Source organism: Octopus sinensis, linkage group LG27 (assembly GCF_006345805.1).
Source record: "Octopus sinensis linkage group LG27, ASM634580v1, whole genome shotgun sequence".
NCBI lineage: Eukaryota > Metazoa > Mollusca > Cephalopoda > Octopoda > Octopodidae > Octopus > Octopus sinensis.
Window position 1 is genome coordinate 20,324,510 of NC_043023.1, and position 27,500 is coordinate 20,352,009.

Below are 27,500 nucleotides of genomic sequence, written 5' to 3' on the forward strand. Positions count from 1 at the left end.
CCTGTCAAAGGGCACCTCTTTTGTGTATAAATACTTAAATGGTGGTACACTTAAGAATGTGTGTGTGTATAATATACATACATATATATATATATATACACACACACACACATATACAAGCAAAATGCTCTCCCGCCCTTGTCCAATAGACGGTGCTGAATCATATCTGCTGAATAAAAAGCAATCAGTATTTTCTTTTCATTAAAAAATAATTAAGCATGCCTTTATTTCAATAAATTTTTGGTTTTGTTAAATGAAATTAAGGCAAAAAAAAAGACTTCTTGAGAAACCAAATAGTCTTTCCTTCCTTCATGCCAAGTTTGAAGAAAATATCTCTTTTGCATCTTACTTTTTTTGCTCTCTTAAATATACTGCATTTTGTGGCATTATTTCAAGCCAGCCGGCTTTTTTTGCACAGAATGCACGTGCACTTTCCTCACGTGCGCATAGTATCGATCGCAACAGCTGGTGTACTTGCACGTACAAATGCACGTTCCCACGGCTTTATCGATCGCATTTTCACCTGGAATTGATTGTTGTAATTTTTTTCAAGACTTATACACGCACTGATACCGTCGGTATCTACAGGCGCAGGAGTGGCTGTGTGGTAAGTAGCTTGCTTACAAACCACATGGTTCCGGGTTCAGTCCCACTGCTTGGCATCTTGGGCAAGTGTCTTCTACTATAGCCCCGGGCCGACCAATGCCTTGTGAGTGAATTTGGTAGACGGAAACTGAAAGAAGCCTGTCGTATATATGTATATGTATATATATGTATGTGCATGTGTGTGTGTTTGCGTGTCTGTGTTTGTCCCCCTAGCATTGCTTGACAACCGATAATGGTGTGTTTATGTCCCCCATCACTTAGCGGTTCGGCAAAAGAGACCGATAGAATAAGTACTGGGCTTACAAAGAATAAGTCCCGGGGTTGATTTGCTCGATTAAAAAGTGGTGCTCCAGCATGGCCGCAGTCAAATGATTGAAACAGGTAAAAGAGTAAAAAGAGTGAAAGAGTATATCAAATTTGAGCGCAATCGGATGGAGGATGCCCAAGATCCTAGAAGACACACAGACAGACAGACAACAGATTTTATATAATAGATAATCGAAGGACATGCTAAGTATGGGTCTGGTGCAGCCTTCCAGCCTTGCCAGCCCTGGTCAAAGCATCCAACCCATGCCAGCATGGACAATGGACGTTAAATGACGATGGTAAATGTGGATGAATAAGCCTCACGTTTGACAGAGATAATCTGAATGCAAACGAGTTAATTAGGGAACTGGGTCGTTATGTAAGATCAGTAAATAACGATGTTGTTATTTCTCCAATTTCCTGGGTAAAATTACTAGATTACCCAGCATACAAATTGACGAGGTACTTAGTATAACAAGTGTGTAAAGACAAGCATGCCTGTGTGGTAAGTAGCTTGCTTACCAACCACATGGTTCCGGGTTCAGTCCCACTGCGTGGCACCTTGGGCAAGTGTCTTCTACTATAGCCTCGGGCCAACCAAAGCCTTGTGAATAGATTTGGTAGAGAAACTGAAAGGCGCCAGTCTTGTGTGTGTGTGTGTGTGTGTGTATGTATGTGTGTGTGTGTGTGTGTAAAAGCACCATCCGTTCGTGTCCGTTGCCAGCCTCGCCTGGCTCCTGTGCGGGTGGCACGTAAAAAGCACCCACTACACTCACGGAGTGGTTGGCGTTAGGAAGGGCATCCAGCTGTAGAAACACTGCCAGATCTGACCGGAGCCTGGTGCAGCCGCCTGGCTTCACAGACCCCAGTTGAACCGTCCAACCCATGCTAGCATGGAAAGCGGACGCTAAACGATGATGATGATGATATATAGGAATGGCTGTGTGGTAAGAAGCTTGCTTCCTAACCACATGGTTCCGGGTTCAGTACTACTGCGTGGCACCTTGGGCAAGTATCTTCTGCTATAGCCTTGAGCCAAAGCCCATCATATATGTGTATGTGTGTATGCTTGTGTGTGTCTGTGTTGTGCCCCCCCCCCTTCACCATCACTTGACAACCAGTGTTGGCGTGTTTACATCCCTGTAACTTAGTGGTTCAGCAAATGATACTGATAGAACAAGTACTAGGCTTACAAAGAATAAGTCCTTGGGTCCTCCAGCATGGCCGCAGTCAAGTGACTGAAATGGGTAAAAGAATATATAGGCGCAGGAGTGGCTGTGTGGTAAGTAGCTTGCTTACCAACCACATGGTTCCGGGTTCAGTCCCACTGCGTGGCACCTTGGGCAAGTGTCTTCTACTACAGCCTCAGGCCGACCAAAGCCTTGTGAGTGGATTTGGTAGACGGAAACTGAAAGAAGCCTGTCGTATATGTGTGTATATATATATGTGTGTGTGTGTGTCTGTGTTTGTCCCCCTAGCATTGCTTGACAACCGATGCTGGTGTGTTTACGTCCCCATCACTTAGCGGTTCGGCAAAAGAGACCGATAGAATAATTACTGGGCTTAACAGAATAAGTCCGGGGTCGATTTGCTCGACTAAAGGCGGTGCTCCAGCATGGCCCAGTCAATGACTGAAACAAGTAAAAGATTAAAAAGAGTAAAGAGTATGTTTTCATGTAGGGACATTTTCCTTTTTTTCTGTCCTTATACTTTTGACAGGTAACAATTGTGTGTGTGTGTATATATATATACACACATACAAGTGTGTTGTGTGTATGCTTGTGTGTGTAAACATACACACGTGAGCGTATGCAAATGTGTTGTGAGTGCCAATGTAAACAGTTTTAAACTCTGTCCCCCCCCCCACCTGCCAATCCTATTTAACTCACACCCCACCCTCATTGACCCCAACAGTTGTAAGAGGGGCTGGGTGGAATAAAAGGGTCAAAAAGTCATGAGGGATCAACTTTGATTTCAATACTATTCTCTCTCTCTCTTTCTCTTTTCCCCTCTCTCTTTCCCACTCTCCCCCCCTCTCTCTCACCTGCTCTCTTTCTTTCTCTCTTTCTCTTTCCCTCTCTTTTTCCCTCTCTCTTTCCCTCTCTCTCTCTCTCTCTCTCTCTCTCTCTCTCTCTCTCTCTCTCTCTCTCTCTCGGCATGTTTCCGTGTCATGCTGAATCTCTTTGAGAACCAAGTTAAGGCTACACTTGTCTATGGAGTACTCGGCCACTTGCATGCTAATTTCACGAGCAAGCTGTTCCATTGATCCGACCAACTGGGACCCTCATCACTGTAATCGGGTAAGTGCCAGCCCCCTTGAGCAAGAACCTTTATTTCTCTTTGCCTCATTCCACTCAGCTATACCTGTAATTAAAAAAGGGGCCGGCCTTGTCACATTGAATCTCTTAGAGAACTAAGTTAAGGCTACACTTATCTGTGGAGTACTCGACCACTTGTATGCTAATTTCATGAACCAGCTGTCCCATTGGTCTCCAACCGACTGGAACCCTTACCATAACCGATGAAGTGCCGGTTCTATGTATATATGGTGGGCCCCACAGAGTCAATGGCAAGCATCCGAGACCCTTGGAGGTATGCCGTACTTGAGAAGACCTGTCAAGCCAAGTGAGGTTGTAGTCATGGCCGGTGCCAGTGTTGTGTAACTGGCCCCTAAAAGGCTCCCTTCCATTGTTGGCGAAACACACATCTATACACAAACACACACACAAAGATATACACACACATGTATGCAAATAAGTGTATACCCACACATACACATACATATACATACAGATGTACACACACAAATATATACACAAATGTATCCATATACACACTAAGGGGCACACACACACACACACACATGCACATAGATGTATACACACACGTATACACAGATGTACACACCCATACATGTATACATACAGATGTGTACACACACACATGCACACACATACATGCACACACACACACACACACACAGATGTACACTCACATATACACATATGTACACATGTATATACACAAATGTACAGACACAGATACACACACACACACACACACACACACAAGCTGTGCTTGTGAAGCCCTGTTTGAACGAAGGGTCTGAGTGGCGCATAAAAAGTGCCACTGGAGTGTTGGGCTTCATGGAGGGAGTGAGAGGTGACCGAGACCCTTGGCGGTTACTGTGTTTGTTCGATAATTTAAGTACCAGTTGTGTACTGGGGTTGATCTAATTGATTGCCCCCAAATCAGATCGGATCAGAACCGAGTGCAGTCAACCCCCAAATCCCTCATCCCCCACCCCTCGGGCTTTACCAGTTTTCGGTCGAACCGTCCAACCCATGCCAGCATGGAAAACGGACGTTAAACGATGATGATGATGATGATGTTACTCTGTCTGTGTGTGTGTGTGTGTGTGATTACACATTCCTGTCTATCAACACGCACCCCCCCTCCCTCCCAATTAGCACCAATTCTCTTCCTGTCATCCCAGGGTTCCTCTACTCAAACACTTTACCAAACATAGTTCTTAATGTGTTAATGAAGAAGAATGCCTCCATCACCACCACCACCACCACCCTCCCACAGTGGCACTGGTTGTTGGCACTAACGACGGTGATGATGATGATGATGGTGTTGTGGTGATGGTGGTGGTGTGGTGGAAGCGATAGATAAGGCATGTGTATCACCACCTCCACCGTCCCACCCACACTCGTCTCTGAAACTGACCACCACGTTATAGCAATGACGTCATTGATGGGAGGTGGAGTGGAGTGGAGGGGTGAGACAAAGAGTTTTGTGTTGATTTAGAGCGGCGGTGGTGGTGGTGGTGGTGGTGGTGGAGGAACAAAGATGGGTGTTTATTAAAGGAGTTGAATGTGGGGACGATGACAGCGGTGGGGGTTGTGTGTATGCATACGTCTGTGTGTGTGTGGTTGCATATACACGTGTATGTGAATGTGTGTACATCTGCGTGCACGTGTGTTTGTGTGTTTGGAGTATGTGTACATTCGTGTGAGTACCTGTATCTGTATGTCTGCGTGTGTGTGTGTGTGTGTGTGTGTGTATCTGTGTCTGTACATTTGTGTATATACATGTGTATATATGTGCATATGTGAGTGTACATCTGTGTATGTGTGTATGCATGTGTGTGTGTATGTACATCTGTATGTATACATGTATGGGTGTGTACATCTGTATACGTGTGTGTATACATCTATGTGCATGTGTGTGTGTGTGTGTGTGTGTGCCCCTGAGTGTGTATATGGATACATCTGTGTATATATTTGTGTATGTACATCTGTATGTATATGCATGTGTATGTGTGGGTATACACCTATTTTCATACATGTGTGTGTGTATATCTTGTGTGTGTCTTTGTGTATAGATGTGTGTTTGTATATATGAACTTGTATCAACTTAGATATACACACCCACTACACTCTCGGAGTGGTTGGCGTTCGGAAGGGCATCCAGCTGTAGAAACTTTGCCAGATCAGACTGGAGCCTGGTGCAGCCATCTGGCTTCCCAGACCCCGGTCGAACTGTCCAACCCATGCTAGCATGGAAAGCGGATGTTAAACGATGATGATATATTGGGTTGGCAAGAAAATAATTTCATTTTTCATAATTAGAGTTACGACGTTTTTGAATGACTTTTGTCACTTTTGATTTTTTTCCCCTTTTGACATTTGATAGCCATTACTTTCAGCTTACTTCAGAAGCAAATTGCGCTTAATTTTGTTCACAGCTGTTACTTCAGTGTCCATTTTAACATGGAGTGCAAAAACGAACATTTTTTGCCATATTTTGCTTTTTTATTTCTGTAAAGGCAAGAAAGATGCTTAGGCTCCAAAGAGATAAGTGAAGTTTATCATGTTGATTGCTTAACAGAATGCACATGTCTGAAATGGTTTAACCCTTTTGTTACCAAACCGCCCAAAGCCGCCCAAAAAAAATTTTGGTTAATGTGACCAAACCGCCCAAAGCCGCCCGAATTTACCTATTCATATTTAAATGATGCATACCCATTTGAATATTAGCTGATGATTCATTTTCTATGGTGATGTTTAAACAAAATTTTAATATTTTTACCTTTTGCTCAATTTACCTGGATTTACCTGTAATTAAAGTCACTTTTGGACAAAAGTTATGCAATAGAATTAAGAACCCTTTCTTTAATTATGTTCCAAATATCACATTAATATGTTGATAAGTAAAAAAGTTAGTTATTTAATGAAACAAGCCTAAATTCATGATTATTTTAGAATTTAATTGAAACTCATGAGGGGTGTATTTTGGTCAGAAATATAGTAACGAAAGGGTTAAAAAATTCCATCCTGGGGATTTTTCACTCAAAGATGACCAACATTCTGGTCGACCTACGGAAGTCGATGCTAACCGAATCAATGCCATAATTGAATCTGATTGTCTTGTAACTGTGCGAGAGATTGCAGAGAAGTTAAATGTATCACACACAACAATTAACAATCACTTTAAAATGTCTGGGACTCGTTAAGAAGCTTGATATTTGAGTTCCACATAAATCAAAAGGGATTCACTTAATGCAATGAGTTATTATTTGTGATATACATCTCAAAAGTGGAGGTGCAATGGCCCAGTGGTTAGGGCAGCGGACTCGCGGTCGTAGGATCGTGGTTTCGATTTCCAGACCGGGCGTTGTGAGTGTTTATTGAGCGAAAACACCTAAAGCTCCACGAGGCTCCGGCAGGGGATGGTGGTGATCCCTGCTGTACTCTTTCACCACAACTTTCTCTCACTCTTACTTCCTGTTTCTGTTGTACCTGTATTTCAAAGGGCCGGCCTTGTCACTCTCTGTGTCACGCTGAATATCCCCGAGAACTACGTTAAGGGTACACGTGTCTGTGGAGTGCTCAGCCACTTACACGTTAATTTCACGAGCAGGCTGTTCCGTTGATTCGGATCAACCGGAACCCTCGTCGTCGTAACCGACGGAGTGCTTCCACCACATCTCAAACGCAATGAGATGGACCTTTTTTTTTTTTGAAACGAATCATCACTGGTGATGAAAAATGGATTGTCTACAATAACATCAATCAAGAACAATCATGGTCCAAGCGTAATAAACCAGCACAAACTATACCTATTTCTTTATTGCCCACAAGGGGCTAAACACAGAGGGGACAAACAAGGACAGACAAATGGATTAAGTCGATTACATCGACCCCAGTGCGTATCTGGTACTTAATTTATCGACCCCGAAAGGATGAAAGGCAAAGTCGACCTCGGCGGAACTTGAACTCAGAACGTAGCGACAGACGAAATACCTATTTCTTTACTACCCACAATGGGCTAAACACACAGAGAGGACAAACAAGGACAGACAAACGGATTAAGTTGATTACATCGACCCCAGTGCGTAACTGGTATTTATTTAATCGATCCCGAAAGGATGAAAGGCAAAGTCGACCTCGGCGGAATTTGAACTCAGAACGTAGCGACAGACGAAATACCGCTAAGCATTTCGTCCGGTGTGCTAACGGTTCTGGCTGCTCACCGCCTTATCAATAATAATAACAATCATATCCACTAAAGCAACTAGGACAGAGGTTTTGAGGGGAGGGGACCAGTTGATTAGATCAACCCGTGTGGTAAGTAGTCTGCTTACCAACCACATGGTTCTAGGTTCAGTCCCACTGCATGGCACCTTGGGTAAGTGTCTTCTACTATAGCCTCGGGCTATAGTAGAAGCCTTGTGAGTGGATTTGGTAGATGGAAACTGAAAGAAGCCCATCGTATATATATATATATATGTGTGTGTGTCTCTTTTTGTCCCCACCCCATCGCTTGACAACCTATGTTGGTGTGTTTACATCCCCATATCTTAGCGGTTTGGCAAAAAGGACCAATAGAATAAGTTCTAGGCTTACAAAGAATAAGTCATGGGGTCGATTTGCTTGTCTAAAGGCAGTGCTCCAGCGTGGCCGCCGTCAAATGACTGAAACAAAAAAATAGGAATAAAAGCAAAGACTATTCTACAGACTCCCCTGTCGTTTGATGACGTATGAGAGTGGCGCCACCACACGGACGGTTTGGTTATAGGGATCAAATGTTTGTGTGGCACTCAAGCTCACTCCCTCTCCCCATCAAATCGGCGTCACCATGTGCCACATGTCAGGTGAGGAAATGATCGCAGGGTAACGTGAAATGAAGTGCTTTGCTCAAGAACGCATCGCAGTGCCCAGTCTAGGAATTGAACCCACGATCTAGCAATCGTGAGCGCAACACCTTAACCACTGAGCCATGCACTTTCATACACACACACACACACACACACACACATATTTGGTGTTGTGTGTATGGGTGTATGTGACCGTGTGTGTGTTTGCATATACACCTACATATAAATGATGCTGTTTGTGTGTGTGAGGTTGTACACACACTCACACACATACACACACATGCACACACATGCACACACGCATGCACACACACAAACGCATGCACACACACATGCACACACACACACACACACAAATGCACACACACACACTCATGCACACACACGCTTGCACGCACACGCTTGCACACACACACACGCTTGCACACACACACACACACAGGGACAAACAAACAGGGTTTGTGTCAGGGAATTCTCACCAGGACCCCTTATCCTCTTCATCGGCTTCACTGTCCCGTCTTCATAATTAGGTTCGTTGTTCTCTCCTCGTTATCGTTACCTCCTCTGCCATCCGTCAGCAGGTGTCTTCATTATCTTCCTTAACATCATCCTCATCACATACGCCACTTACTCATCTCTTCATCAGTTTCACAACCACCACCATCATCATCATCATCATCATCATCATCACCAATATTATCATCTTCATGTACTGGAGGAGGTAACGGTGGGGGTGTGTGCTTGTTTAGCCCCAGGTCAGTCCTGATCCAGACAGACCCATGATCAAAGACGTTCCAACTGTGATCATCCCAGCTTTTATTCAGGCCTAGTGTATCTAGGACTACATTATCTAATGTATTAGTGGCTAGAGTTCTTTCCTTCACTTTGTTTTTACCATGTCCTCAACTTCTTGTTTTTTTCTTGTTTTGCTTGGTTTTTTTGGGGATTAACTATATATATATATATATAACGTGACCGAAGACCATCAGATGTTGTTACACATCGCTGGTCACAATGCGCTTCGCACTGTTTTAGCCTTCAAATGACGCCACCCCGCTGAAGAAAGAGTGAGAGAAAGAGTACAGCAGGGATCACCACCCCCTGCCGGAGCCTCGTGGAGCTTTTAGGTGTTTTCGATCAATAAACACACACAACGCCCAGCCTGGGAATCGAAACCGCGATCCTGCGACCGCGAGTCCGCTGCCCTAACCACTGGGCCAATATAGATATGTATGTATGTATGTATGTACGTAGCCCCATCATCATCATATGTCGACTTTCCATGCTGGCCTGGGTTGGATGGTTTCACAGGAGTCAGCTGAGCAGAAGACTGTGCTAGGCCTCAGAGTCTGTTTTGGCAAGGTTTTCACAGCTGGGTGCCCTTCTTAACCCCAGCAACCCTGCAGAGTGTGGACCGAGTGCTTTTTACATTGCAGCAGCAGAGGCGAGGCCTATTTTAGCATGGTTTTCACAGCTGGGTGCCCTTCCTAACACCAACCACCCTATAGAGTGGACGAAGTGGCTTTTACAGCTGGATGCCCTTCTAAATGCCAACTAATTTCCAGTGTAGACTATGCGTTTTATGTGGCACCAGCATTGGCAGGGTTACCAAGTAACTTGCAGGATAAAGATCCTTTGAATGGGGGAGGGACTTTGGAGACAAGATCTTGCGTCAGATGATGAAAGGTTAGAGTGTGACAGAGATAGAAGTTTACATGTGTAAAAGCACAATCACTGATTGTCAAGTGATGATAGGGGGACACACGGACACACCATGGTATATATATCGTGGTAACATCAACATTTCTTTTCTCTGCTGTAAAACTCAATTTCTAACACACCAGCTGAATTCAATTCTTCTCTAGTCGAAAGACGCCTGTTGTGATGTCCTGTTATTATTATTATTGTTTTTTTTGTATTTATATTTGTGTAACATCGTCCGTTTTTCCGTCCTTGTTTCGTATACATTCAAAGCTTTCTTCCAAGGAATCTAATGCTTTTAGCTTAGTTTTTCCTTGGGGCTGGCCAGATTGGAGCAATCTCAAGATTAATCAGCTGAAATTGCGAGGATGATCTGGTTCTTGACTGAAGATTGAAGGCTTCGAATGACCCGTCCAGGTTTTTTGTATCGTCTTCTGGATGTTTTGCGTTCTTGTCCCATTTTGTATTTATATATATATATATATAGGCGCAGGAGTGGCTGTGTGGTAAGTAGCTTGCTAACCAACCACATGGTTCCGGGTTCAGTCCCACTGCGTGGCATCTTGGGCAAGTGTCTTCCGCTATAGCCCCGGGCTGACCAATGCCTTGTGAGTGGATTTGGTAGACGGAAACTGAAAGAAGCCTGTCGTATATATGTATATATATATACAAGTGTGTGTGTATATGTTTGTGTGTCTGTGTTTGTCCCCCTAGCATTGCTTGACAACCGATGCTGGTGTGTTTACGTCCCCGTCACTTAGCAGTTCGGCAAAAGAGACCGATAGAATGAGTACTGGGCTTACAAAGAATAAGTCCCGGGGTCGAATTGCTCGACTAAAGGCGGTGCTCCAGCATGGCCGCAGTCAAATGACTGAAACAAGTAAAAGAGTAAAAAGAGAGAGTATATACACGCACATACATACAACAGGCTTCTTTCGGTTTCCGTCTACCAAATCCACTCACAAGGCTCTGGTCAACCCAAAGCTACAGCAGAACACACTTGCTCAAGATGTCATACAGTGGGATTGAACCCAGAACCATGTGGTTGGGACGCAAACTTCTTGCCACACATCTGTTCCTCTACTTCTGTATATACATAGATTTGTGTGTATATATTTTTACATAAAATATTTGATATGTGTATATATTTGATTATAAAATATTTGATGTGTATATTTTTTATATATAAAATATTTGTGTATATATTTGTGCATAAAATATTTAGTGTGTGTATATATTTTTACATAGAATATTTAGTGTGTGTATATATTTGATTATAAAATATTTAATGTGTGTATATTTGTGTATAAAATATTTGTGTATATATTTGCATATAAAATATTTAATGTGTGTATATAATATTTATGTAGAATATTTTGTGTGTGTGTATATATATATGTATATAAGTATATATACACTCGCAGTGTTCACAATATTTAACATGTGTATTTATATTTTGTTTTTTCTTTTTTGTGTCTTTGCAGTGTTACTAGCGCCAGGTCAAACGAAGACCTCCCACAGAAGCCACACCTGACACCGAGTCCGACGCCAGCGCCACCTGGTGGAAGCAGTAAAGTAGGCAGCAACAGCAGCAGCAGCAGCACAGGTGGCACTATGGGGAGCAGTGTGCCGACCACCACGAATACCGTCACATCACCCGCCACCAACGTGAACAGCTGTTCGTTATCGTCAAATGAGACGTACAGTGGCGGGGGGCGGCCGAAATTGGTGAGCCAGACCTCGCTGAGTGGCAGCACCGTGGTTGGAAGTGGTTTGCATGGCTGTGGGGGTCTTATCAGCCTAGCTGGCAGCGGGGGTGGGTGCAACAGTGCCCAGCGTCAACAGGTACAGAGGCAACGCTCGTTTAAGCGTTCAGACGACGAGCTGATCAAGAGGTCGCGAGTGCACTCCAGCTCATATGAACTTTCGCAAGACTTACAGGAGAAGCAGCTGGAGATGCTGGAGAGGAAGTACGGAGGCACGATCCGTTCGAGGCGCGCGGCACGTGTGATTCAGCGCGCTTTCCGCAAATACTGCATGAATAAGAACTTTGAGAAGTTGCGCAATTCCGTTGGTGAGCGCCGGTTGTCGAAACGGCTGTCGGAACTGGGTCGCAGCAACACCGTCTGGACGGACAGAATCAGCTGTGAGATGATGCAGTATACCACGACGACGACAGCAGCCACGGGTGGCACGGTGGGTGGGATCGCAGCTGGCTGCGACGGGTTGCAGAATTATGGCGTGGGCGGCGTAGCGTTGACGATGGCGGAGAGCAAACAGAAGCTGTTGGACCACGAGAAATCGGAGAGCGTGCGGAAGCGAATCGCGGAGATTGAGGCGCGGAAGAACCTCGACAACCGACTGCATCATCACCACCACCCTCAGCAGCAGCAGCAGACCCAGCAATATCACCAGATGTCACTGGATGCCTCTCTGAAGGTGGAGGGCCTGAGGAGGACCGCACAGCAGCGCAAGGAGAAGCGCCGGCTGGAGAGGTCGGCCGAGATCGACCTCAGCTGTATTCCCAGTGAGAACGTGATGGAGGAGGAGGAGGAAGAAGAGGAGGAGGAGGAGGTGGAGGAGGAAGCGTACGAGAGGCGAGACGAGAACGAGATCACGGCGAAGAGCGGCGGCGACGGTGATGAGAAGGCGGTGACGGGGTCGGAGAAGAAGGGAGACAACAGCAGCAGCAAGAACAAGGGGCAGCAGCAAGGGAGCAACAGTACGTGCTGTGGCGTCGTTGCCGGGGTTGTAGTCGGTGGCAACAGCAACAACCGGCGACAGGCGACGAACGCAGGCCAGAGCCCCGTCTCTTCTTCCTCTTCGACGCCGATAACGGCATCAAGCACGACGAACGTGATGCAGCAGCAGGAGCCGAATAACAATCGCAACTCCTACCCCGAGCTAAACGACAGCAGTGCGAGTGATTCCCCGCAGGCGACCCCTGTTGAGAGCGCGGTCGACCTGCACAGCCTGGATTTTGAGAATCTTCTGGAGAGCAAAGAGACGGACATTTTGAGCGATAGTTTCCATAGCGACAGCGTGCATAGCGACGGCAGCAATCAGGAAGCTGGTTCGTTGATCGGCCATCATCACAAACCGGCCGTCCTGTCATCCCTGTCGTCCGTCGATCAACTCGACCCGCGCCTGCACGCCACCAAGGACGGCCACGGCGGCTCGTGCGACAGCATGGGCCGGCTCTATCCGGAGTCCGGCTTTGCAGCAGAGCTGCCGCCGGAGGTTCAAATCAAGGTTGATCTAGCGTCCCCCGAGGACACGGGACTCGGGGACAGGAAGACGCTCAGTGAAGAATCGATAAAGTTTTATGTGAATTCGAAAGTGAAACTGCGCGGCACGGGTAGCGGCGGTAGTAGTGGTGGTGGCGGTGGTGGTGGTGTGAACAGCGGAGGTAATGGTGGTGGTGGGGGAGCCGGAAATGTTTCCAGTGTGCGGGAACTGAAGGACAAGAAGGTGTTGGGTGGCGTGCCACCACAAGTGACCCCCGGTGTCGCTCCCCCTCCTCACCACCACCACCAACACCACCACCATCATCATTCACATCGGTGTGGCCCGGAGGCGTCGCCGATCTGGAAGCGGAAGAGCGCGACGGGCGTGCTCGGCGGCTCCGGGTCGGGTGCCGCGGCCGCGCCGCCTTCGGCGCCCACCGTCGCGGCCGTGGCTGCAGCGGCGGCGGCCGGCGGTGTGGGGGTGGTGGGGGGCTGCACGGCGGCCATGTCGGCGATGATGAACAAGGGGGGCGGTGGTGGGGGAGGCGGCGGAGAGGTGAAGCGGATGAGCAACATCTCGGAGACGAGTGAACCGGAGAGCGTGGACGGGCAGTGCTCCAGCTCGCCCAGTTCGGACAATGTGAGTTCGGAGAACATTAGCATAGGCAGCGAAAACAGTATCAGTTACCAGCGGAAAATCCGGATTAGTGTGACCCCGGACCAGCACGTCACCTCCCGCATCGGAGACAAGGAACGGAAACGACTCTACAGGATAGGATTGAATCTATTCAACAAGTAAGTGACAACTTTCTCTCTCTCTCTCTCCTTTTCCTTTCATGTTCACTTACAAACCAGGTGGTCACAGGTTCAATCCCACTGCATGGCAGCAGAGCTGTGGAGTTGAAAAAAAAAAAAAAAATTCAATTATTTACATTATTTACAATTGACGGATATTTGTCCTCATCTTCTTTGCTGTTAACACAGCATTTCAGCTGATATACTCTCCAGCCTTCATCAGGTGTCTTGGGGAAATTACAAACCTGGTTTCTCATTCCTAGGTATTTCTTCTCCTTCTTCTCCTTCTTCTTCTTCTTCTTCTCTTCTCCTTCTCCTTCTTCTCCTTCTCTTTCTTCTTTTCCTTCTTCTCCTTCTCCTTCTTCTCCTTCTTCTTTTCCTTCTTCTTCTTCTCCTCCTTCTTCTTCTTCTTCTTCTTCTTCTCCTCCTTCTTCTCCTTCTTCTTCTCCTTATTCACTTTCTTCTTCTTCTCATTCTTCTTCTCCTTCTTTACCTTCTTCTTCTTATTCTTCTTCTTCTTCTTCTTCTTCTTATTCTTCTTCTTATTATTATTATTCAGGTCACTGCTTGGAATCAAACTAGGAATCTTGGGGTTAGTAGCCCACGCTCTTAACCACTATGCCATATGCCTGTGACCTGAATGATAATAATAATAATAACAACAACAACAACATGGAAAAATACCTTAGGAATGAGAACCCAGGTTCGAAATTTCCCCAAGACACCTGAAGATGGCTGGAGGGTATATCAGCCGTAAGGTTGTGTTAACAACAAACAAGATGAGGACAAATATCCGTCAAATGTAAATAATTCCTCATCTCTTAAATATAAAACTGGAAAAACTTCAGCTTTGACTCTTCTTTATGTAATCAAGCGATTGTGGTCTACAAATCTCACAAAGCATACGTTTATATTTAGAGTAGGCCTTTATGTTATAACTGGTTTATATCTTTATATATAAAAGTGAGGTTGTGTGTCTGTCTGTCTCCTACGATTTAGATTCCTAACTACTCCCACATTTTGCGGTGCAGTTTAACCAAAACCGGGTATCTTATAGTCGTGATTCATATCGAGCCCTTCTGGGTATTAGCGCGTGTCTATGATGCGTCTACGATTTAAAAAAAAATTTACCATTTTTTCCCATTTTTAATGCATTTTTTTTGCTATTATATAAGGGAAGTAACTCTCTAAAAATGTATTATTAAATCTCAGAACGTAAAAAGCTACAGTAACACCCCCCCCTTTGTGGTTAGCCATATTGAGATGGCTATTATACTTTACATCTCTGAAAATGCTTATATAATTATTTCCCTTACAAACCCGAGCAACGCCGGGCGATACTGCTAGTTAAAGAATAAAGGCATTGTGAGTTGGAATCAGAATAGTTTTACCGACTCCAGCTGCCCCTTAATTGTTTCAAACTCCACAGCCCTGCATGGAGCCTTAGGCAGGTGCTTTCTGCTATAACCCTGGATAGACCAAAACCTTGTTAGCAGGGCCAGATTAAGACCCATAAAGGCCCTAAGCTCATTAAAGATTTCGTTGCCCCCATAAATATATGTAATTCAAAATGAAACAAAACGAAAACCTGGGAAATAATGTTTATTTTTGTATCCTTCCATTTTATTTATATTTGAAAGGTTTTCTCAATTTTTTTTTTTTATCGCAAAGTCTTTGACCAGATCCTCAAAATTGATCTCATGTAACCCATCTGCTTCTGTGCAGGGCCTGGTTTAGACCCATTGAGGCCCTAAGTGCTTCAAAATTTTATTTATTTTTCAAAAGCTAGAAAATGTCTATTTTTGTATATTTTATTTATATTTGCAAAATCTTTGATCAGATCCTCACTGCGACCCCACAAACCCTTCGATTTTATATTTCCAATCATGTAAACCACTTTGAATATTATTTCAGCAAGTTTAAAGTGATTTTCTTTAGTAGTGTAGACCATTTACTATTTCTGTGGTGTCCCCTTTCCCTTGATGCTTTAAGTTTGTGCCTGTTTTGCTTAAAGGCTAATCCAGTGCTGATTGTTAGTGAAACTGAAAGAAGCCCATTGTGTGTGTGTGTGTGTGTGAAGGGCTGAATCAAACTGTTTAGATAACGTAACACATACCAGACATGTGGAGTGCCTCTTTCTTACATTTATCCACTCACTCGTATACATAAGTGTATGTGTATGCGTATATCTGTGCATGTGTATATATATATATATATATATTTAAGTATGCGAATGAATTATCCTATGTTTATCGTCAGCATGGAAAATTCGCTGAACCGAAACCTGGGTAGCAAATTCACGTCAGAAAACACGGTTGAAGCGACCTGTCAAGGGTAGAAACTCCGGGTTCTTGTGCAGAAATTTGTGTGTTGTATATGAATAAATGAAAGAATGGAGTCGAACGAAGATGTTAACAAAATTCATTTACTCTCGACACATGTTTCGAAGACAACATTTTCTCATTCCGAAGGAATAAAGGGTGCATTATGCAATCTTCTCATCAGGAAAGATAAGGAGCCTCTCTCAACCACAAGTTGAACAAAAATTTCGATGATTGCCTACATGGTGATCACAGCGATAATGAGTGTTTTTTTTTTAAAAATCAGTTATAAGCAATGATGTCAAAAATGGGTAGAAGGAGGAAGTAAAAATAGGTAGGGAACAGTATGTTTGCTGTATGTATGGAGATGTGCAGGTGTGTGCTTGTGTTAATGAGTGCGAATGTTTGTGTGTGTGTATATAACTGCATTTGTGTCTGTGTGTGATTGTGTGTGAGAGAGAAAAATATGCTGTCTTCGAAACATGTCGAGAGTAAAGGAATTTTGTTAACATCTTCGTTCGACTCCATTCTTTCTTTCATATATATATCACCGTGACCGTCCAGGCTATCAGATGTTGCTACACATCGCTGGTCACAATGCCCTTTGCATTGTTTTAGCCTTCAAATGACGCCACCCCACTGGCTAAGCGAACAGGCCAACAGAAGAAAGAGTGAGAGAAAGTTGTAGTGAAAGAGTACAGCAGGGATCACCACCATCCCCTGCCGGAGCCTCGTGGAGATTTAGGTGCTTTCGCTCAATAAACACTAACAACGCCCGGTCTGGGAATCGAAACCGCGATCCTACGACCGCGAGTCCGCTGACCTAACCACTGGGCCATTGCGCCTCCACATATATATATATATGAGATGCAGCAATGTCAAAGGAAGGCTAACTAGGAAGATGGTTTTGTATGTGGCAGATGCTCAGGAACAATAAACACTGAAAATGCTCTGAGACCAACTTCCGTCACTTTCCAGGGAGAAAAACTAGAAATAGTTGATAGTTTCCGTTACCTAGGTGACCAAGTCAGCAGCGGGGGCGGGTGTGCTGAAAATGTAACTGCTAGAGTAAGAATAGCTTGGGCAAAGTTCAGAGAGCTCTTACCTCTGCTGGTGACAAAAGGCCTCTCGCACAGAGTGAAAGGCAGACTGTATGATGCGTGTGTACGAACAGCCATGCTACATGGCAGTGAAACATGGGCCATGACTGCTGAGGATATGAGTAAGCTCGCAAGAAATGAAGCCAGTATGCTCCGATGGATGTGTAATGTCAGTGTTCATAATCGACAGAGTGTAAGTACCTTGAGAGAAAAGCTGGACCTAAGAAGCATCAGTTGTGGTGTGCAAGAGAGACGTTTGCGCTGGTATGGTCATGTGGCGAGAATGGATGAAGATAGTTGTGTGAAAAAGTGCCACACCCTAGCGGTTGAGGGAACCTGTGGAAGAGGCAGACCCAGAAAAACCTGGGACGAGGTGGTGAAGCACGACCTTCAAACTTTAGGTCTCACTGAGGAAATGACTAGAGACCGAGACCTCTGGAAGTGTGCTGTGCGCGAGAAGACCCGGAAGGACAAGTGAGTCCATAACCCGTGGCCTTCTACATGGGATGGAGCCAGCCTACGTATGCATACCTTCCCTTTTTGGGACACAAAACTCTACTTGTGAAGACGTGTTGAGGCAAGTGAGGATCAGAATCGAATCGATCAATGGAAATTGCGGATGTGTTACCAGTGCCGGTGGCATGTCGAAACTCTACTTGTGAAGACCCGTTGAGGCAAGTGAGGATCAGAATCGAAATCGATCAATGGAAATCGATCAATGGAAATTGCAGATGTGTTACCAGTGCCGGTGGCATGTAAGAGAACTTTCCGTTTCGCGACCGTTGCCAGCACCGCCCCGTTTCGTGTCCGTTGCCAGCCTCGCCTGGCCCTCGTGCCGGTGGCACATAAAAAGCACCATCCGTTCGTGGCCGTTTGCCAGCTCTGTCTGGCACCAGTGCGGGTGGCACGTAAAAAGCACCCACTACACTCACGGAGTGGTTGGCGTTAGGAAGGGCATCTAGCCGTAGAAACACTGCCAGATTTGACTGGGCCTGATGAAGCCTTCTGGCTTCACAGACCCCAGTAGAACCGTCCAACCCATGCTAGCATGGAAAACGGACGCTAAACGATGATGATGATGATGATAACGGGAAGCTTTATGAAAATAGACAAAAGACGAAGGCAGGTGGAAAACAAACAAACAATTGTATTAGTATGGCGCTCAGGAAATATAAATAAAACAAGTCTTTAACGTTTCGAGCCTACGCTCTTCAACAGAAAGATACACAGAGAGAGAAAAACACAGAAAGAAGGAGAGAAAAAAAATGCATGCAGTAGCTAACGAATCAACATGGCGATCTGATTTCGGCCAGAGGTCAAAGATCAAACATGAGACGCGAGAGCGAAATAAGGGGAGATAATAGGGTTGATAAAAGGGTTGAATGACCACCTATTAGTGCGTAGGAGGGGTCTGGACGTGTGTATGATATATATATATATGTGTGTGTGTGAGAGAGAAAGAGAGTGCCACTTAGACATCACTCTCTCTCTCACACACATACATAGAAAAAAGATGTATGCATATAGGCACAGGAGTGTCTGTGTGGTAAGTAGCTTGTTTACCAACCACAGGGTTCCGGGTTCAGTCTCACTGCGTGGCACCTTGGGCAAGTGTCTTCTACTATAGCCTCGGGCCGACCAATGCCTTGTGAGTGGATTTGGTAGACAGAAACTGAAAGAAGCCCGTCGTATATATGTATATATATGTATGTGTCTGTGTTTGTGTTTGTCCCCCTAGCATTGCTTGACAACCGGTGCTGGTGTGTTTACGTCCCCGTCACTTAGCGGTTCGGCAAAAGAGACCGATAGAATAAGTACTGGGCTTACAAAAGAATAAGTCCCGGGGTCAAGTTGCTCGATTAAAGGCGGTGCTCCAGCATGGCCGCAGTCAAATGACTGAAACAAGTAAAAGAGTAAAAGAGAGAGATATGTATTTATGTACGTATACGTTACATCACACCCCTTCACTCATAGACACACACACACACATAACATTAATTTCTATAAATGGGCATACAGAAACACGTGTGCGTGTGTAACTGACTACAAATACTTTCAGCTGAACAGCGTGCAAAAAAGAAAATAAATTTTTACGGAAATTAACAAAGTGTGCAAGTTCAAAACAAGATCAAACCCGGAGTGAGATGAATGCAGGAAATGGGAAATGGAATTAGAAAGAATCTTCAAAGATTCTTGCTAATTCCATTTTCCATTTCCCGCATTCATTATAAACTCAATGAATTCCTGACGTAGATCCAGTTAGAATTATATCATAACTGCGGATGACATCAGGTAGCCTAAATGGTGAGAGTGCTTCAACCCTTTCGTTAATGTATTTCTGTTGAGATGCTCTGGGTTTCCTTCAATTAATTTTAAATATAACAAAGAATTTAGTAAAATAACTTAGTTATCCTTAAGCTAAGTGTTAGGAACATAAATTGTGACTAAGGTTTGGTGGAAGATTTTAATTCAGAACTTAAAAAAACAAAACATTTGTACGACAGGGCCAAAGGTGGTTTCAGCCAGGTTGGTATCAAAAGGGTAAATGGTAAACACTAACCATAAAACCAAAGTCCAAATAATTATTTGTATATGGATGTGTATGTATTCTTTTATTATTTTAAGCATTTGACTGTGGCCATGCTGGAGCAATGCCTTTAGTCGAACAAATCGACCACAGGACTTATTCTTTGGAAGCCTAGTACTTATTCTATCGGTCTCTTTTTGCCGACCGCTAAGTGACGGGGACATAAACACACTAGCATCGGTTGTCAAGCAATGCTAGGGGGACAAACACAGACACACGCATATATATATATATATACATTTATACGACGGCTTCTTTCAGTTTCCGTCTACCAAATCCACTCACAAGGCATTGGTCGGCCCGGGGCTATAGTAGGAGACACTTACCGAAGGTGCCACGCAGTGGGACTGAACCCGGAACCATGTGGTTGGTAAACAAGCTACTTACCACACAGCCACTCCTGTAGCTTGCTTACCAACCACATGGTTCCGGGTTCAGTCCCACTGCATGGTATCTTGGGCAAGTGTCTTCTGCTATAGCCCCGGGCTGACCAAAGCCTTGTGAGTGGATTTGGTAGACGGAGACTGAAAGAAGCCCATCATATATGTGTATATATATATGTGTATGTCTGTGTTTATCTCCCCAACATTGCTTGACAACCGATGCTGGTGTGTTTATGTCCCTGTCACTTAGCCGTTTGGCAAAAGGGACTGATAGAATAAGTACTGGGCTTACAAAGAATAAGTCCTGGGGTCAATTTGCTCGACTAAAGCAAGGTGCTCCAGCATGGCCACAGTCAAATGGCTGAAACAAGTAAAAGAGTATTCATCAAGTGGTGGTGGGGTAGGCAGGTGTGGGTCCCCTTAGATACCACTGTGACTATTTATCCTACTACCCAGCCCTATAGAGAAAAGGGAGCTGGGGGGGGGGGCTCCATTCTTCATGGTTGCAGTGGTGGTGGTGGTGGTGGTGGTGGTGACATTTCAACCTGCCATAACTTCAGATTGTCAGCACATCTGGAACAGTGTGTGTTGGGGGTGAGGGAGGGGGGTGTATTCCCATTATTTTCCCTTTAAACACAATTCTCTCTCTGCCCCCCCCCCCTCCACCTTATATTGATAATCCATAATTTCAGTTTCTCTACTGATTGGGAACTGCTGATCTGGCTTTGTAGTTTGGTGTGTGTGTGTGTGTGTGTGCATGCCTGTATGTGCCTCTCTGGGTGTGTGTGTGTGCATATATCTGTTTGCGTGTGTGTGTGCATATGTTTATGTGTGTGTGCGTGTGCATATATCTGTTTATGTGTGTGTGTGTGTGTATGTGTGCACATGTATTTGTGTATGTGGATCTGTGTGTGTGTGTGTGTGTGTGTGTGTGTGTATGTGTGCACATATCTGTGTATGTGGATCTGTGTATGTGTGTGTGTGTGTGTGCCCATATCTGTGTATGTGCCTCTGTGTGTGTGTGTGTGTGTATGTGTGCACATGTATTTGTGTATGTGGATCTGTGTGTGTGTGTGTGTGTGCCCATATCTGTGTATGTGCCTCTGTGTGTGTGTGTGTGTGTATGTGTGCACATGTATTTGTGTATGTGGATCTGTGTATGTGTGTGCGTGTGTGTGTGTGTGTGCCCATATCTGTGTATGTGCCTCTGTGTGTGTGTGTGTGTGCCCATATCTGTGTATGTGCCTCTGTGTGTGTGTGTGTGTGTGTGTGTGCCTGCGTACGTAGCTGTATGTCTGTGTCAATCCGTGTGTGGCTGCCTAAATGCACCACTGGTGTGATTTGGGCAATTGACTGTGTGTGCGTGCGTGTGGTGCCCTGCTGCAAGGCTTCATGCAATCATCTATGAAAGTGAGGGGGGGGTGTAGTGAATCATCACCTGCCTACAAATACAGGCTGCTACTGCTGCTGCCGCATGTTACAGGATATGTCATTCTAGGCATCTGTGCTTTCAGATGTGCGTTTGTGTGTGTGGAGTGGCTGTGTGGTAAGTAGCTTGCTTCCCAACCACATGGTTCCGGGTTCAGTCCCACTGCGTGGCATCTTGGGCAAGTGTCTTCTGCTATAGCCCCGGGCAGACCAAAGCCTTGTGAGTGGATTTGGTAGACGGAAACTGAAAGAAGCCCCTAGTATATATATGTGTGTATATATATATATATATATATATATATATATATATATATATATATAACAATTTAACAAATAAAACATATGCATACATACATCTATATATATATATAGGCGCAGGAGTGGCTGTGTGGTAAATAGCTTGCTTACCAACCACATGGTTCCGGGTTCAGTCCCACTGCGTGACACCTTGGGCAAGTGTCTTCTACTATAGCCCCGGGCAGACCAAAGCCTTGTGAGTGGATTTGGTAGACGGAAACTGAAAGAAGCCTGTTAGTGCTGTTTTCTGCGAGTGATCCACCCTTATTGCAGCCCCTATTTGTTCCATGTACTTCTCGAGATTTTTGCTCACAGTTCCCAGGGCTCCGACAATTATTGGTACTACTACCACCTTTTTCATCGACCACAACTGCTTAACCTCCCAAGCTAACCTGTCATATCTCTCGACTTTTCTTTCTTCCTTATCCTTGTTGTCGGCTGGGCATGCTATGTCTATGATCCAGCATCGTTTGCTTTCTTTCTCAATTAAGACTATGTCTGGCTTCCTATTCTCTATCTCATGGTCGCACAGAATCATAAAATCCCACAGGATCTTTGCATTTCTATTTTCAACAATGCCTTCAGATTTGTGGCCGTACCAATCTTTTGTTCTGTCAAGTCCCAACTTGTTGCAAAGTGTCCAATGGACAATCCTCGCTATATTGTCATGGCATCTCTTGTATTCCTTCTGGGCTTGTGGCGTACATCGGTATTTCGTCTGTCTTTGTGTTCTGAGTTCAAATCCCGCCGAGGTCGACTTTGCCTTTCATCCTTTCGGGGTCGATAAATTAAGTACCAGTTACGCACTGGGGTCGATGTAATCGACTTAATACCTATGTCTGTCCTTGTTTGTCCCCTCTGTGTTTAGCCCCTTGTGGGTAATAAAGAAACAGGTATTTCGTCTGTCTTTGTGTTCTGAGTTCAAATTCCACAGAGGTCAACTTTGCCTTTCATCCTTTCGGGGTTGATAAATTAAGTACCAGTTACGCACTGGGGTCGATGTAATCGACTTAATACCTATGTCTGTCCTTGTTTGTCCCCTCTGTGTTTAGCCCCTTGTGGGTAATAAAGAAACAGGTATTTCGTCTGTCTTTGTGTTCTGAGTTCAAATTCCACAGAGGTCAACTTTGCCTTTCATCCTTTCGGGGTTGATAAATTAAGTACCAGTTACGCACTGGGGTCGATGTAATCGACTTAATACCTATGTCTGTCCTTGTTTGTCCCCTCTATGTTTAGCCCCTTGTGGGTAATAAAGAAACAGGTATTTCGTCTGTCTTTGTGTTCTGAGTTCAAATTCCACAGAGGTCGACGTAGCCTTCCATCCTTTCACAGGTCAATAAATTAAGTACCAGTGATACACTGGAGTCAATATAATTGACTTTATTCCCCTCCCACAAGCTACCCTTGTGGCAGATATTTGCAATCATTCTTATTAAAGGTGGCGTGCTGGCAGAATCGTTAGCATGCCAGGTGAAATATTTAGCAGTATTTCGTCTGCTATATTCTGGGTTCGAATTCCGCCGAGGTCAACTTTGCCTTTCATTCTTTCAGGGTCGATAAATTAAATACCAGTTGCATTCTGGGGCCGATCTAATCGACTGGCCCCCCTCTCCCTCCCCCAAATTTGTAGAAAGGGTTTTTATTATTAATGTCGGAAGAAAATGGACCAATTCTGAGGTTACACCTGTGAAAAATTAAAAGGTAATATAAAAGGAGAAAGGGGCTCTCTACCTCCCTTTTGACCAGGCTCCCGTGGTTTTCATGGGTTTTTCCACGAGTAACCTTTCGAAGCATCTCCCCCTATTGGGAGTTTTATTTTTGTTATATTTTTCGTTGTTATCTTGCATTTTTTACATGGACCTTTCAAACGGACAAAACCCTTTTTGTAACTTCCGTCCTGTGTTTTGTCCCTTTATATTTTAATTGATTTTTGTTGGCCCTTGTGGCCAATAAACGAGAATTAATTATTATCATTATTATTATTCCCCCTATTGGGAGTTTTAATTGTTACTTTCATTTCTTTGTTAGCTACAACCACTAATACTAACTCCTGTACTATACATTTGATAATGTAGTCCTAGGTACACTAGGCTTGAATAGGAGATGGGATGGTCACAGCTGGAACGTCTTTGATCATAGGTCTGTCTGGATCAAGACTGACCTGGGGCTAAGCAACAACTATAGCTACTAACTCCCATACTGTACATTAGATAATGTAGTCCTAGATACACTAGGCCTGAATTATAGATGGGATGGTCACAGATGGAACATCTTTGATCATAGGCCTGTCTGGATCAAGACTGACCTAGGGCTAAGCAACAACTATAGCTACTAACTCCCATACTGTACATTAGATTATGTAGTCCTAGATACACTAGGCCTGAATTATAGATGGGATGGTCACAGATGGAACGTCTATGATCATAGGTCTGACTTTATCGGGACTGACCTAGGGCTAAGCAACAACTATAGCTACTGACTCCTGTACTATACATTAGATAATGTAGTCCTAGATACACTATGCCTGAGTAAAAGATGGGATGGTCACAGCTGGAACGTCTTTGATCATAGGTCTGTCTCTATCGGAACTGACCTGGGGCTAAACAACAGCTACAGCCACCTCACACCCACCCACCACAAATACGTCTACTACCACCAAAACATCCGCCACTAACAAACACCATATCCATCACACTACTCGCACGTCAATGACACTACTGTACTGCTGCCAATACTGTGGTACTACCACCAACACCATCATCTCTACTATAGCAGCATCACCACCACCACCACCACTATGACTACTGCCACTACTACCACCACCATAACTACCACTACAACTACCACCATAACCACTACTACCACCACCATAACTACCACTACAACTACCACCACTGCTAATACTACCACTACTACTACCGCCACCACTGCTGCGGCACAGTCATCTTCTCCCCCTCCCCGTTCCTCAGAGGGGGGAAGAGGAGAGGGTGAGGGGGTGCAGTAAGAGGAAGTGTGACGCTGGGAGGTGGTTGGGGGGAGCAGCGTGGCTTGGAAGAGTGTTTGTTGTCAAATGTGTGACGCACAGACAGACGCCGTAAATACAACAACGCCACCACCGCCATGCACGCGCGGTGAAAACAACACCACCACCACCACCGCCACTACTACCACCACCACCACCACCAGCAGCACTTACTACTACCACTACCACCACCACTACAACCACCACCACTGCTACTACCACCACCACTACTATTACTACCACCACCACCACTACCACCACCACCACCACCAGCAGCACTTACTACTACCACTACCATCACCACTACTACTACCACCACCACTACAACCACCACCACTGCTACTACCACCACCACTACTATTACTACCACCGCCACTACTACCACCACCACCACCATCACCACTACTACTACCACCACCACTACAACCACCACCACTGCTACTACCACCACCACTACTATTACTACCACTACCACCACTAACCTCACCACCACCATCGCCTCCACCAATCACTACAACTACCGCAGCCACCACCACCACCACCACCACCACCACCACCACCACCACCTTATCCTCATCAAAGTAGTAGTGGTCGGGGGGGTGTGGTGGTTTGTGCTGTAGTAGTTTTAAACACCCTGTTGAACGCTAATCAACAGCGTCATCACCATTGACAACAGCAGCAGCACGAGACAGGAGGTGGCGGCGTGGGGGAGGGAAGAGGAGGGGGTGTCGTTATCTTTGAGATTAGCAACTACAAAGGAATGCCGAAGGCACTGAGTCAATTTTAGGAATAGAAGGGGGGGGGAGATTATGTAGTATAGGCGGTGGTGGTAGGGGTGGTGGCGGTGGTGGTGGAGGATAATGTTTGCTGCGACGGCGTCTGTTGTTTATGGGCGCTCCAGTGATGGGTAGTGGCGGCGGCGGCGGTGGTGGTGGTGGTGGTCGGGGCTGGAGCGCCGCCGGTGGATGGGGGGGGGGGGCAGGTGGTGGTTTGTGACGGTGAGGAGTGACATTGGTTATTATTTTTCAGAGGGTTGCACGCGGGGGTTTGTTGGCTGGCTGGTTGTTCGGAGTGGTGTTGGTGATCATAAGCGCTCTAGCCGTGACCATCCTGTCTAATTGTGGTGCATGTACTTCTAGGAATACCCCCCCCCCGGCAAACTGTCCTGGAGCTAAATAACAGCTATAGCCACTAATACTAACTACTATACTGTACATTAGATAATGTAGTCCTAGATACATTAGGCCTGAATAAAAGATGGGATGGTCACAGCTGGAACGTCTTTGATCAGGACTGACCTGGGGCTACACAACAACAGCAACTATAGCTACTAATACTACTATACTGTACATTAGATAATGTAGTCCTAGATACACTACGCCTGAATATAAGATGGGATGGTCACGGCTGGAACGTCTTTGATCATAGGTCTATCTGGATCAGGACTGACCTGGGGCTAAACAACAATTATAGGCACTAAATACTATACTGCACATTAGGCAATGTAGTCCTAGATACACTATGCCTGAATAAAAGATGGGATGGTCACACCTGGATCATGTTTGATTACAGGCCTGCCTGGATCAGGACTATCCTGGGGCTAAATGATATAAAGTACATTAACACAACCCCCGCCCCCTCGCTTTCACGCCTACGGCTCCTCCGCCCTCACCAGACCCTTTCCTTTGATCTTTCTTCATAACCCTTCTCTGGTAGGGGGTGGGGGCCCTCCTGGTTCTCACAGCTTTGTTATTAATGTGGGGAAGAGATTGAGGCGTGGTGGGGGTGGGGGAACAGAGTAAGGTCCAAGGGAGGGGCTGTTTGTTGTATTAAGGACTGGAGCTGTGGGTTGGAAAGAGGGTGGCATGGAGGGGGTCTGGTTTAATGGACTGAATCACCTTTCCTGGGGCTGTTAGTGTTGTCCCTAGAGGAACGCACACAACACTGCCTCTACAAGGTCATTTTCCATGCTAGAAAGTACAGCCAAATCCCTCCACAACCGTGTAATCTCTCTCTATATAAAGCTGAAGTTGTGTGTGTGTGGCAGGTTTGGTAGCCTTCAACTAAAAGTCCAAAGTCTTGTGAGTAGAGTTGGTAGACAGAAGCTGAAGAAGCCCATCGTATACATACATATATACACACACACACACACACTGGTATAAGCACATAAATGCGAAACAAGGTGGAAAAAAGAGTACTCAAATACCAGAGGTAGAGTAATATGCTTTATTTAATAAAGTGTGTGTGTCTGTGTTTGTTCACCTGCCATCGCTTGACAACCAGTGTCGGTGTGTTTACATCCCCGTAACTTAGCTGTTCGGCTAAAGAAACTGATAGAATAAGTACTTACAAAGAATAAGTCCTGGGGTTGATTTCTTTAACTAACACCCTTACACCCTTTAAGGTGGTGTTCCAGCATGGCCACAGTCACATTACTGAAGCAAGTAAACGAATAAAAGAATATATTTATTTATAGGCACAGGAGTGGCTGTGTGGTAAGTAGCTTGCTTACGAACTACACGGTTCCGGGTTCAGACCCACTTCGTGGCACCTTGGGCAAGT

The 27,500-nt window shown here is 45.2% G+C and overlaps 1 protein-coding gene across 4 annotated transcripts in view; it reads left to right on the plus strand.

Annotated features, from left to right (window-relative positions):
* Positions 1 to 11,265: 11,265 nt before the first annotated feature.
* Positions 11,266 to 27,500, plus strand: part of LOC115225304 (IQ motif and SEC7 domain-containing protein 2) — a 118,947-nt gene continuing 102,712 nt past the window's right edge. For all 4 annotated transcript variants that reach the window (XM_029796246.2, XM_029796247.2, XM_036514368.1 and 1 more), the window contains exon 1: positions 11,266 to 13,800. In XM_029796246.2, the coding sequence (XP_029652106.1) occupies positions 11,393 to 13,800 (2,408 nt within the window). In that variant the 5' untranslated portion in view covers positions 11,266 to 11,392. The remainder of the gene's footprint in view (positions 13,801 to 27,500) is intronic.